Here is a 14464-nt window from a genome sequence, read left to right on the forward strand (position 1 = left end):
CGCCCCTTGGTAAAAGTAGCTGTGTGTGTATGTGGCTGCCATCTGTAACGATGTTATTCTCTAGGAAATGGACTTAGTCATCTTCTTCTCCCTCTAGACTGTAAACTCTTCAAAGTAAGGAATTATGTCCTTTCCTTTCTTTGTAATTCCCCAGTGCCCAATTTGGTGTTGCTCTGAGCCTAGCAGGTGTTCAACAATCACTGGTGACAACACAAACTGAGTTCTTAGCACTTAACAATGAGAAATTCCCCACATTTATTGTCAGAGCTTTTTTGCTTTTTAAAGATTTCTTGCATTCAGTGTGTGTATGTCTGTGCATGCACATGAAAGAGAAAGACAGAGGTGAGGGCCTCAGGGAGGAAGAGAACCCGAGAGTGGAAAGCACTAAGATACACATAGACGAGGCAAAGCGCACAGGCCCACAGCAAGACGGGGCCCACAGGGGCACACAGGGACACACAAAGCTCCTTCCAGCTCCAACTTTATACAGTCATTGATTTTAAAACATTATGGCCATCATTCTGGTTCAACGCTTTGAAATCTTGTGTGTTTTATCTGACAACACAGCAATAGGGACCCATATATACTCCAGAATCTTCCCACTATCCATGATAAGGCCTGCAATACCGCAGGCCTTAAAACATGCAACCCACACCTTCCTACTGGGCTTCGGAACTCTTGCCACCTTTGGTGAGGCTGCCAAAGTGTTTCCTTCCAAATTATCAACTCCTTCATGAAGCCAGGTATCAACTATGAGATTGTTGACATGTGAGTGTGACAGGTGTCACTCAAACATTGACCCTCACAAAGTGCTCCCCACTCCTCTAGGGAGAGGAGGTGCCGTGTGGCAGAGAGCACACACCAACAGTTGGAGGGTCGGGACAAGTCATGGCATTCTCCAAGCGGTCGTCTCCTCATCTGTAAAAGGAGGCCAACAACATCTGCCTGGCTCACTGGTTGCAGGGGGATTCCATGGCCATGTGGGAGACTAACAGGCACTGTGGGGCAGCAGCAGTAAGAGCCTGTGGCTATCCAGGGGGCAGCAGAGCCTCCCCCTGCTGCTGGGATTTCTCAGAGATGATAACAAAACTAGAAAGACAAATTCTTTCCTATGCAATAATTACTGTATTTTTTTGCTTTAAGAAAATGCCTATAAAAGTATCAAATTGCTTTCCCCCTGTTAGATTGTAATCAGAACATGTTAAATAGACAGTGTACCTTGGTGATTAAGAACATGAGCTTTGAAGTGACAAAGATCCATGCTACAGTCCCAGCTCCCCTCTTCCTAGCTGTGTGACTTTGAGCAAGTTACTGAACCTTTAGAAGGCTGGGTTTACTCAGCGGCTAAAGAGAGTTAGTAGTACCTGCTTCCAAATGGCAGTAAGAGGATTAAAGGAGACACTGTGTCAAACACTTTGAGTAGTAGCCTGACACCTATGTAGTAAGCTCTCAAAATTAATGGTGGCCGTTTTTATTGTTCAGTATTTTCTCTTGGTATCTGAGAGTCATCTTACATAGACACAGCTAAGAATATGCAAGTAACCAAAATAGCAGGTGAACAACCAAAATTGTGTGACAATATACATGTCTAAAAGCCTGGACACCGTATTCACAGAGAGTCATGCTAGATTCTCTCTTATTTATTGTGACTTTATATAAAACTCTAAGTGCATTAATAACAATGGACAAGTGATTGACCACATACTACGGGCTGGGCGCTTCATTAAATGGGTAGATTTATTATCTCACTGACTCTTCCCAGTCCCACAAGGCAAGTGGGACTCATTACCCCCATTTTACAGAGGAAGAAATGGAGGCTTAGAGAGGCTATGTGACTTGCCCCAGGTGAAGTGATTAAGTAGGATGCCAGGATGTGAAGCCAGTCCATCCGAGGTCAGCCTGCACTGGTAATTGATAGGCTACGCTCCCTCCATGATGAGCCTGGTGAACCTTTCTCCTGGCTTAGAGCAGGTTAGAAAAGAAATTGGGGGTGAGGGACAGCTGCAGCGACAGGTACTCTGAGTGTGACAGGCACACTGACAGCTGATGGATTGATAGTGAAAGAGGAATGGGAATGGGACAGAAAACTCAAACAGAAAGACTTCCACAGCAGAACTGTCCACACCATTACTGCAGGGGTCAGAGAGTTCTAATATATTCAAAAGCCCCTTAGACATCATAATTCCACAGCCCAGTGCAATAATTTTCACTGTGTCATCAAGAAAAATCAAATTGTGCAAATCGTGTGCTTAGGAAGACAGAAAGATGAGGAGTTAAAAGTGTGGGTGATCTATGAAAAGGGTCGATCCCCTTGTGACAGTTCATCTATGTTCAATACCCTATGACAATATTGCATAAATAAGGCAACGTCTTTTAAAAAGATGATACACAATTAAAGTGAGAATGAGAGAAATGCCAACCTCCAGGTACATCTGGGTAACTTTCTCATGAATCCTTACCTATTAGTTTAACCCACTGCTTAATTTAACCCAGTTGCTATCAAGTCTCAAAAAAAATAATCCTTTAGTCCCCTCTGTGCCTCTCAGTTTAGAATCACCGCTTTGTACCTTTAGCCAGTGTTGCATTGAAAGCGCTCACCAACAAATGCCATCAGATAATTTAAAGGGATGTCTATTAAAAATGGAGATGTAAACCTTATTAAAAAAACAAAAACCCTAGGGAACAAAGGCACTAAGTGGCCTTCCTGGCACAGGCAGCTGTCAGCCAGGGTTTTCCCATCTATCCATAGTGGAGGATGGCAGAGAAAAGGGGACATGTTAGACCAGAAGACTCATTTTCAACCCGAAGCCATTCTCAGCTCCCTGTTTATAACCTTAGATTTTGTTTTATGCCTATCCAATCATATTCTCTAGGCTCCATAAAGACTGCTTTTCAAACCCCAAAATAAAGCTTATCAGAACCCGACTGCTTGGAACACATTTAAACCAAATTTGAAAAGATTTGAAAACAAGCATTTCAAATTGATAAAATCATAATGACGGTACCTTTAAAGGGCCCTCTCTGTCTGGTTATCTGAGCTGGGAGAAGCCTCCAGAACTAGGGAAGAGCCCCTTCCATCAGAGGTCCACGGCCTACCAGCAGCATCCAGACAACAGGAAGGCTATTCCCACTGGAAGCAAAAGGGATGACCTTGTCCCTTGAGGCTAGGGTGACCAGATTTAGGAAACAAAATTCAAGACACTCAGTTATAAATATATTTGAATTTCAGATAAGCAAAGAATAATTTTTATACTAAGTATGTCCCATGTAATATTTGTGACATGCTCATATTAAAACATTATTTGTTTATCTGAAATTCAAATTTACCTGTGTATCCTACATTTTATCTGGCATCTCTAGGCTAGGCTCCAATTCCCTGGGGGATTTGGGATGGGTGGGAAGTGGAGTGAGGGGAGTTCTAATGACCAGTCTCAGACTATGACAAAACCAATGGGAAGGGCTGGCCTTCTCGCTCCCTGCCCTCCTTCCCCCACCCTTCTCCAAAGAGATTCCATGGCTCCAGCCAACCCCACTCCACATCCCTAGAGAGGCCGTCTCTGATCTTTCTGAGCAATAGTCATCCTCCATGACACACGTCCTGCCCTGACTTCCTCCCAGACAAAGGTGCACACTTGTAGAGATGCTGTAAACTTGTAAGAACTCATTTGCTTCCATATTCCATTGTTTTGCTTTGTTTCCCAAACAAGGCTGCAAATAGGCTTTGAAGGGGCTCCTGATTTGAGGATTCTTCACTTTTTTTCTTTCCCCATATAGACCCCTCCTATCCACTATACTCAGATGCCAAGAAACACATTGGTGTTTGTTCTCCTCAGGCATACTTTCAAGATCTGAGTTAAAGCAAGAGTTGAACCAGCATATCCAATTTGCCTAGCAGAAATGTTTATGGACTTTTCCCCTACAGACACTGCCTTGACTCTGCCAACGGAAGCCCCGTTCTCCTTACTACTTCATACTACTGATTAGTGGTCTTTAGTGAATCACAATCTATAGTCAAACAGATTTAACAAAAACAGGGAGGAAAAAAGCTCTTGCTTTCAGGCATCCAAGGGTGTGCTTGCAGCAAAACATTTACAGCTAAGCTATAAAGTGCATGGAAATATGGAAGAAACATCGACACAACAATAAAATGAGGGGTGAGATTAATGACATGATACAATCTGTTTTCATTTGGTGTAGAGAAAATTAATTTTTGAAGACATTTCATTTAACTTTGCAATATTTTGTAATTTAACCTTTGATGCTCACAACTTTTTCTTTTATCTGCTCTCCTCTTTAAGCCTAAGGATGAGGGAAGCAAGTTTTATGTCTAATTGTAAGTATGGCTTCATGGCAGCTGATCTCTGCTCTGGACAAAGGTGAGAAAGATGTACGCAGAGAAGAAAAGTTATTGCTGATCATAATTCGCAGCTCTTCCTCCTATTGATCTTCTTCCTCACTGTAATAATACAAAATACAACTTCCGAAAGAATAAGATGTGTTACCTTCCAGAGCAAGGCACCGGGGTGGGCTGGACGACCAGATGAGGTTGTGTAAGCACTCAAGATACGCAGATCCATCGAGTTTAAATCCGGGAAAGCAGCGATAGGAGATCACAGTCCCCACTGGGAAGGAGGTCTGGAACTCGGAGATGTTCACATAGCCATTAGTAGAGGCTAGAGGTCTCAGGCAGCCTGTGCAAGGTGAAAGAAAATGGGAAAGATTCCACTCTGTCATCTCTGTACATCGAAAAGTCACACCGAATGCTGGAACTTTTTAGGATTCCCCCACTGTTAAAATGGCACCACCTCTGAAGAATGAAGCACCTTGGTCTCAAATACTCAGGTTCCTTATTCTAATTATCATGTAGGTATTTGCTCTGCTATTTGCAAATGGCACCGAGAGGGTCAGAGGAGTAGCTAAGATGGATGGAGGGAAGGAAGGTGGTGAGTGTCTGACTGTGGGTTGTACACCCTCAGGCCGTGTGTTCTGGCTCTGACTGCATTTCAGCATCACCTGAGAAGCTTTTACAAAACACCAGTGCCCGGGCCCCATGCCCAGGCTCTGAGGAAAGCCTGGGGATCATTATCTTTTTTTAAAGCTCCCCAAGTAACCCTGATGTGCCGGCCAGGTTGAGAACCACCGAGGTGCTATAAGAGGAAAGAGACACAGACACCACCAATAGTTTCAGTGGTGGTGAGAGCAGCTTGGGAAGCTTGGGTTCCAAACTCAATTCCACTAGAGTGGATTTGGGGACAGAAATATGCCTGAGATGGTGACCTTAAATTTCTGAAAATCCAGTTGTGTTTTATATAAAATAGATGAGGAATCCCACAGTGTAGTAGTTCTCAAACTCAAGAATGATCCAGAGGGCTTGTTAGACACAGGCTGCTGGGCCCACCTGCAGAGCTTCTGTTTCAGCAGGTCTGGGGCAGAGGGAGCCTGACAACTGCACTGCCAACATCCAGGCACTGCTGCTGCTGCTGCCACTGCCAGTCTCGGGGCCACACTCAGAACCACTGTTGTCCTGAGTCTGTGCATCGAGCACAGCATGCTGTGTGCAATCAGCATGCAAGTGGGACCTGGATCCCACACTCCTTCTGTGGAACACTAAGCAGCCTGTTTGCCCTGAAGTCTGTGCAGCCCAGCAGAACACTCCTGGTGGCAGAGAATTCTATTGTGTGTGGCATCCCCTGTGATCAGGGCATTTCTTATTGCTTCAGCAATTTCACTGGAGGAAATAATGACACTGTAGAGCTGGTGTTCATCCAGGAGAGAACTAACTGTGTGTGAAGTAAATAATGTATAATGAAAATACCCACTTTCCCTTCCAAGTCACCAGATACAGATTATATGTGTCCCACGCACAGCAGCAGATGACTGAACCCTTCTCCTAAGCTGACTTTGTTGGACATTGTAAGTATCTTGAAGGGATCTCTCAGCAGATTGCTTTGGTTGAAACCCCAGTATATGGTGTCTGTGCATCAAAGCAGGTGAGGGTGAGGCGGGTGCAGAATTTGAGGCACTCACTGTCGGGGTTGGGCAGTGCTAATCCTGCACTGCTGTGTCCTGGGGCCATGGGGCTCTGCAGACCAAGGAGATCATAGCTTTGAACTGGCCAACATTTGGGATGCACCATACCCTAAAAGGTATGGAGCTCAGCCATCTTTGTAGACAGTCCCATAACCTTAGATTATTATTGTTTTTTTGAGCTGAAAACTGACAATGTTCATGGTAAAAGTGAAGTGTATGTGTGTTTATGTGGTGGGGAGGAAGTTGGGGATCAGGAATAAACAGACTCAATAATTGAGGAAAAAAAGAGAAGCACATTAACGTGAACAAGTGAGCACCTTAGAACCCTCAAGTGTAGTTCAAATGAGTTGGCACAAATGACTGTGCTCACTCTTCTTCCTAGGAAGGAATTGTAGTTCTAAACTACCCACACAGATAGCTGGTTTCTCTCAAATAAAAACTAACTCTGACTCAGAGTGGGGTTATAATTCGTGCAGTTAATCAGAGGAGAAGGAAAGATATGCTCACTCTTGGTTAGAGACAGCCTGTCCTAAATATAACAGTCGAAAACTGGCTTCAACTCAATAGTTCAATGTAATTTCCATTTGCACTTCTAGATAATAGAGAGAGGCCTCCTCAGGCTTTAGCTCCTGGATCTATAGGTGCAAATAAAAGTTGGAGAATGAAATGTCACTCTTAAGGCCAATTATATTCCCCCTGGGGGCTCAGAGGGGTGTCAGGCTGTCCAAAGCAACCTCAGTTCCTCATTTCCTATGGTGTGCCAGGCAAGCAGCCAGTGAGCAACACTGGAGCAGTGGCAGCTCCAGCAGGCAGGACCTATCTTTCTGTGCAGCAAGGCATGGGGTGCACTAGAGGGTAGGGCACAGGCCAGGGCACCCACCACCATCTGTGGGACAGAGGCCTCTGAGGAGGAGGGAGAGGTGGGCAGGGCTTGCATCGTTTGAAGAAGCATACCTCTTCAGGGTAACTGACTGGCTCTGTTGTTGCAGACCTAAAAAAGCTATGTCTTGACTGGGATTTGAGGAAGGGGAGGTGGAGTGGGGCAACAGTGGCCAGAAAAAGCAATAGGAAAGCCTGGGTCTAAAGCCTCAAAATGACACTTTGAGAGGCACACTAACACAGGGTATTTCTTTTTTTAATCACTGGGGAAAAAATAACTCCTAAAGGAGTATCCTGTATTTAAGTGACAGAAAAGGAAACAGAAAGGATGGGAGAGCAAAAGGTTATGTGGAAAACAGGAAGGGAAGAAGTGGCTGCAGTCTGGGGTGGTTTTCCTGGCCATCACTCTGATCGCGTCGGAGGAATGAAACAGATCAGCAGGTAATAAAGTTTGTTTGAATAAGTAGCCCAACTTAACAGCCAGCTGCTTGTTTTGTAGACATCTGAAAATGTAAATAAATCATGTCTCCTTAAAAATGCAGCAGAGAACATGCTCAGCAACACCGGCAGTTCCTGGGAGAGACCAGGGGAGTGTGATGGTCTGGGCTGCTTTCGTCCTTCTGATGCTCAAGCCTCTCTTCCTTCAAGGGGTCATGACTCTTAAGCTCTCATGTAAGGAAACTATTTATTTCCAAGAACAGGGCACCCAAAGCAATATCAGAGTCTGCCAGCTGTGATTTCCAAGCACAAAGTTAACATTCATCTCAGCTTGAGCACGCTGGTGCTTTTGGAGCAAATGAGATTGCTCTCCTTCTCTCTCAAATTATGAATTATGCATTGCCTTCTTGGTTCTTTGGTCAAAGTCACACGTCAAAAAATAAAATCAGAATTACTCTGAACTTGAGGGCTCATTTTCACAAACAGGGCCCTCTATGATGGCCCAGGCAAATTTAAAAAATGCAAAGGAATAAATATTCACCAGGTTGTTTGGATGAAATTTGAATTTGATAATTTTTCTGCTCTTCATACATTATATATATATATAAAAACACTATTAAGAGAAAACAGCCTCTGTTTAAGATTGGCTTTAACTATATTTTCACGACTGTTGACATAAGTATAAATGCTCTGTTATTTCCATTAAATATATAATAGTTCCTCATTGTGTTAGCAGCCCAGTTATAAGTCTCCTGATTCTTAAACTACTTTTGATATTTTGGAGTAAAGGAGACATCCAACATTCCAAGGAACAAGGTGTTTCCTGTTTATCCTTTAAAACTGGGTGTATGGAGCTGAGCAAGCTACAAGGAGTGGTGATGGAGAGTCTAAGAACAGAGCTTTGGCAATTGTAGTAAAGATGCAACTGGATCCATGTGGGTAGATGGCTTTGTTTATTTCCCCCATCATCACTATCACTTTATTAGATAAACATGTACACAGTCTACAATACAGTCCAAGAGAAGAACAGTCCAGCTGAGAACTGGAGCATCAGTTCTGTACCTTGACAGATGGGCAGATTATTCCACGTTCCATCATCGCGACATAATGAAAACATATTGTATAAGTCGGGGTACCGGATCTTGAATCCTTCATGACAAGTGATGATCAGCTTCTCTCCATGTCTATACGTCTTGTTATGAATCTCAGCATCTTCAATTTGAGGGATACGGCAATCTGCAATTTTGTAAAAGGTACACATTATTTTTGGAATTTTAAAACGGTTGTGGTTCACAGCTTCACGAGAAAGCTCTTATTTTCAGACTTGGTCTCAACCTACACAGCAATCTGATAAAAGGTACCTCATTTGTCACTGGGCTCAGGTGCCAATGACAAGCAGAAGAGCTGGCTTCATGGGAGTCATGAGAAGGTGGCTCAGAAAGAGGGACCCAGGGTGTGGGAATCCAACCACAAAAAGAACTTTACTTCCTGCCTGTGACACTTCAAACCGTACAGCTGATCTTATGAACAATTTTGAAAATAAGTGAAGAAAGAGAAGTGTTGAGGATTAGCCGGAACTATCTGGTTACATACTTACTGTGTTTGTGAACAGAACAGAACACAGTGTGGCCTGATGGGCTAGTCTCACAGCTGCCCAGCCATGCCACCACTGTCTATGGGTCCTGGCCCTGAGCCTGATAAGAAAATGTGCTTTGCAAAACAGCACAGGGTTTGAGCTGCAGCTGTGCTTGCCATTAGCATTTCCTGTCCACCTTATCTGTTTTAAAAGAGATAACAAATAGAGCAGCACATGCTATTGCCAATCTCACAAAGGCTCAGAGCAAGCCACTATACTGCCTCCTAAAAATGGAGTAAGAGCTAAAGGTACGTGTACAGGAGGAGAAGGGGCAAGGCTGGGGCTGGGGGCTGGGGGAGGAGAACGCCAGTGGAGGAATGAGGAGCCCATGCCATGCAGCAAATGATAAAAAGATCAAATAAAACGAACAAGTGATCATTACCCACTTCCGACTGCAGCTACTTCCAGTTTACTGTCCAGGCCACTCCACCCCTTGCTGCCTAGTTGGGATTCCACTTCCACCCTAAACACTGCCTAAGTCATCCCATCTGGTTTAAGGCACATTGATCGTGATGTATCTCTCTCCATCTCTTATGAGCACCTCTGTTTAATGTTTCTGGTTTTATATGCATACGTGTTTGTGAGCATGACCTACAGATGGGTTATGTTCCAAATGTGTTGATTCTTAACTTTTTAAAACAAGGCAAAAACCAAGAACAGCATTTTGTGCATCACAGAAATTTCCTCCAGAAATTTCTCAATTCTTTAAAAGATTGTAGGTCTCTTATCCATTCCCCAAATCCTACGAAATCCACAATATGGCCAGAACAGTACTAACAGGAACCCTCACCTTTAAGTTGCTCTAAGCTTTGAACTGTCAGATCTGAGGCACTGGGCCCTGGGAGCCCTGATGTGAGTGGAAGAGAAGGGAAAAGCTGTGGCTAGTGGGTGAGTGGGTGGCTCTGGTGGCTGGGAACTTTGGTGGCTTGAAAAAGGGAGCTACGAGGTGGGGTTGGGGCTGGGTTTACTGGGAGAAATGGGAAGTATGACACAACAGACTTCAGAAAATAGGATGTCAATGATGGGAAAGACTCAGGCAGACAGGGGCTTCCAAGTTAGGGGAGAGCCTGGCAGCTAGGGATGCAGGGGTGGTGACTATTCACTGCCTGCATGGGTCACCTGAAGTCAAATGCTTGTAAGTCCAGGTCTGCCCTTATCTCAGCCTTTGTTACCACCATTAGCTTGAGAGCAGGGACTGTGTTGCTCACTTCCTCTGACCCTCCTGCCATGCTTCTGACCTGTGCACACGCCTGGTGAAAGAGTGCTGAAAGGAGCTGTCTGAACCTCTGCCCAAGCTCGCTGTGAGTGCACAGCCCTCTGAAGCCCAGCTAACAGGCTTGGGGCACAGCCCTGCAGCTCAGCATTCCCTGAGGACACCTGTCATCAGGCCTTCTCTTTGTCCGTGATTTCAACAAAGAGAGTCTGGGCTGAAGAACTGTGTTCTGGTTTTGGTTTTACCTTTCATATTTGTGTTTCAGGCCATGAAAAGGCGTTTTCTTTTTCTTTTTAAGACGGAGTCTCACTCTGTCACCCAGGCTGGAGTGCAGTGGCACAATCTCGGCTCACTGCAACCTCCACCTCCCAGGGTTCCAGCGATTATTCTGCCTCAGCCTCCCAAGCAGCTGGGATTACAGGTGCATGCCACCACGCCCGGCTAATTTTGTATTTTTAGTAGAGACGGAGTTTCACCATATTGGCCAGGATGTTCTGGGACTCCTGACCTCATGATCTGCCTGCCTTGCATCCCAAAGTGCTGGGATTACAGGCGTGAGCCACCACGCCCAGCCTGAAAAGGGGTTTTCTAACTTCATGTTTAACCAACAGTTTTCCTGCTAGTGTAGTTGAATTTCCCCTGAATCATCCCCAGTCCCAGAATAATCCTAACTGGGGTCACAAGATCACTGACAACTCTTTGCACACTGCTGCTGCCTTCTTAATAGAAAATGTGAATTATGTTTTTTCAATGGCACTGTACAAAAATTATTCACAGCAAATAAAAACACATTTATCAAGGCATCCGTCTGTAAAATCTTGGCTGTAAATAGGTACTGCGGCAGTAATTTACACATCTAAACAACTATTTTCATGATTGATTTAAAACTTGTTCAACAATTAGCTGGTACATGCAGGAGGTGGCCAGCTATAGATAATACAGTCAATGGATAGAAGTGTTCCGTTGGGCATTATGGACACATGGACATTGGCTGGCTGGGAGCAGAAGCACCCAAGCCTTGTTTCTAAGAGTGATTTCTCATAGTGTTGTTATTGTAGGATGCTTTCAACTTCTAGTTAGAGCTAAAGTTTCCCCAAACATGGCATGGGGACTATTGCAGAATATAAGACACAGGGTTAGAGGGAATTCACAGCCTCCCGAATCCCAGTGATGATGTGCCCTGCTGAAAGAAGAGTCACCATAGGGAGTGATGCCAGGCCAATTTACTATGTGGGAGGAGCCACATATCAACTAGGGAGTAAGAAGTAGGGTTCAAATCCCAGCAAGGGGAAGAGGCCAGGAGGGGCAGTGCCCTAGGAATGAGTACAAAACAAACACAGATCAGCTGTATCAAAAAACTTAACCTTGACAGAGAAAACATTATCCAGAGCCTTTTTTATTTCTTTACCCACAAAGTCTGGCATCTGATCCTTCCCCTGAAGGAGGGTGAAGTAGGAAGAAGAAGGAATCCAGAAAAAAGTATGTGTCCAGTGAATTCTCTGTGGTAGTGAAAAACCACGGACCTTCTTTCTATAGAAAAAAAGAATCTAGGATCTTTAGTATCTGACAGTAAATGTCTAATATCCATCAATTCTGAAGTCTCAAACAGAAATAACACAATTTTCTATAGTATAAACTAATCTAGTCAATAGAAAGAATTTTGAAGGCAAATGGCTCACGCCTGTAATCCCAACACTTTGGGAGGCCAGGGCGGGTGGATCACCTGAGGTTAGGAGTTTGAGACCAGCCTGGCCAACATGGTGAAACCCCATCTCCACTAAAAATACAAAACTTAGCCAGGCGTGGTGGCACATGCCTGTAATCCCAGCTACTTGGGAGGCTGAGGCAGGAGAATCGCTTGAACCTGGGAGGTGGAGGTTGCAGTGAGCCAAGATCACACCACTGCACTCTATAAAAATATTTATCAATATCTGGTTCTGTCCTATTGAATCTGGTCAACAATTAGAACTTATGTATATGAGGCATAAATAGGCCTTTCAGGGTGTAACTTGAGGGATATCAAAGCCTTCCATTCTGGAAATCATCTTTCACCAGCCCAACACTGTCATTATTTCTATATCCTGCTTCCCATAACAATGGGAATGGGAATTCAATATAGTGAATAAATAAAAGAAGGAGTAAAAGATCCTAAGGCAGCATTGCATATTTATACCCAAGTACAAATTAATTTATCAGATTAGTTAGCAGAGAGCAGTGCCTAAGGGTTGGAGCAGAAATAGTAACAGTAAAAGAAATTTTAAAGAAAATGTGCCATACATAGGATTTACTACTCTTTATAAGTTAGTTATACTTGAAAATGAATCCAATTCCTTCAACATACCAAGTTTTGACATTAATACTCCCCCAAAACTGTTCCCAGGAACATGAATACATAATACACACTCAAGAGATTCACAATCCACAGAGTAGATTAAAGGCCTGGAAGATCTTACTGTAAAGAATTCTACTTAATTTTGCTTAAACCAGCATTTGTCAAGCTTGTTTATTCATCCAGCTGTTCATTCATCCATTTTGTGAATTACAAAGCACTCACTCTAGGTTCAGGGTGTCCTGGGTGCTGGGGATAAAGAGTCAAGGGCCTTACTCTTAACAGCACTTGCATGGAAGAAGACTGCAAATGGGCAAATTAACAGTTAAAGGTGCTAGAGAGTAGCAGGCAACACTCACTGCCATGATGAACACATAGCAAGGTGACATAATAGGGACTGACTCAGGGACTCTTTTAATTTGGGTAGATAGGAAAGGGACCCCTGAGGAAATGACATTTATTAAGCTGAGATCTGAATGACAAGAATAATTCAATTATGTGTGGCTCTTGGAGAAGAACATGTTAGGCAGTGGGAACGCTAGTGCAAAGGCCGGGAAAGAGCTCTGTGTCCTTAAAAACACTAAAGAAGACCTGCGTATTTAGAATATAGTGACCAAGAAGGGGAAGGACAGTCCAGATCACGCGAGACCTTGTAGACTAGGGCAGATAATTATTTTAGTGTGATAGGGGGGTTACTGGGGTTTGTTAAGCATGGGCCAAGGCATGATCTGATTTATATCCTCAAAGGATTTGCCATATGTATAGTAAAGGATTAACTTACCCAAGGAGAGGTTTAGACATGTGCCCTCAGCTCCTCAGAGGTAACCTTTAGCCCCTGGAATGTCTGGCCTGAGACGAGTGTCTTTGTTTGCCTGGAGGCCCTGGGCCACGCTAGACAGATTACGCCAACAGTATGCCGTATGGCAGGGGCCTTGGCCATGCCATGTGGTCCATGCTAACATGTGATTTAAGCTTTGGGCCATGGACCACACAGTATCAGCTCAACTTCTGGAGGAACAGGGAACTAAGATCAGCCACGCTGTGGTCAACCATGCCCACATGACTAAGCCCTGATTAAAACTCTGGACACTAAAGTTTGGTGAGTTTCCCTGGTTGTCAACACTGCGTGTATATTGTCATACACTGTTGCTGGAAAAAAGAGGTGCTGTCCATATAGCCCCACTGGAAGAGAACAACTGAAAGCTCATGTTTGGTGACTCCTGGACCCTGCCCTATGCACCTCTTCCCTTGGCTGATTTAATCTAAGTCCTTTCATTGTAAAAAGCCTTAGCCACAAGTAGAATTAGTTTTCCCAAGTTCTGTGAGTCTGAGTTCCTGAGTCCTAATGAATTTTTGAACCTGATGGTGGTCTTGGGGAGCCCAGACTTATAGCTGGTATCAGAAGTGAGGGTGATCTTGGGGACTCTGAACTTAGTACCATAGAATGCTTTTTTCACTTACTATCCACTAACATCCCTCAGGAGCACTGTTCAATATCAGTGCCGTTCCACACTTCTGCTGTTCTAAAGAACTGTCATTCCAGCACAGCTCAGAGAACACTGTCGCAACCACCAGTTTACTCAGGATCAGGCTGAAGAAGCTGAATGAAACCAATTGAGACAAATGATTTGACCATCAGCAATTAACAAAAGGCAGAGAAAATGAAGGGCAAGAATGGATGCTCTTCAGAGATGACTGGAGAGAGAGAATGCTTCATAGAATACGAGGCACTACCATGTGGGATAGTTTTGCTTTGGGAGCAGGGCTGGTCCAGGTTGTTTCTTTTACATTTAAAGCATATTGACTCTTTGAAACCTGAAGAAGCATTGGAACCAGACACTCAAGACCTTGTGGCTTGCAGCTGAATGTAGTTAGGCCCTGGTTTAAAACCACTGAGAAAAAGCCCCATGAAAGACACTTGGTCAAAGAAAAGTTATTA

At 44.1% G+C, this 14464-nt stretch overlaps 1 protein-coding gene across 6 annotated transcripts in view; it reads right to left on the minus strand.

The window, feature by feature from the left end:
• The window catches only part of SUSD4 (sushi domain containing 4), a 149424-nt gene that overhangs the window by 38819 nt on the left and 96141 nt on the right, over window positions 1-14464 (minus strand). For all 6 annotated transcript variants that reach the window (XM_030936817.1, XM_030936814.1, XM_010368547.2 and 3 more), the window contains 2 exons: window positions 8410-8583; window positions 4503-4691 (listed from right to left, as the gene is read on the minus strand). In XM_030936817.1, the coding sequence (XP_030792677.1) occupies window positions 4503-4691; window positions 8410-8583 (363 nt within the window). The remainder of the gene's footprint in view (window positions 1-4502; window positions 4692-8409; window positions 8584-14464) is intronic.

The sequence above is a fragment of the Rhinopithecus roxellana genome, chromosome 8 (assembly GCF_007565055.1).
Source record: "Rhinopithecus roxellana isolate Shanxi Qingling chromosome 8, ASM756505v1, whole genome shotgun sequence".
Taxonomy (NCBI): domain Eukaryota; kingdom Metazoa; phylum Chordata; class Mammalia; order Primates; family Cercopithecidae; genus Rhinopithecus; species Rhinopithecus roxellana.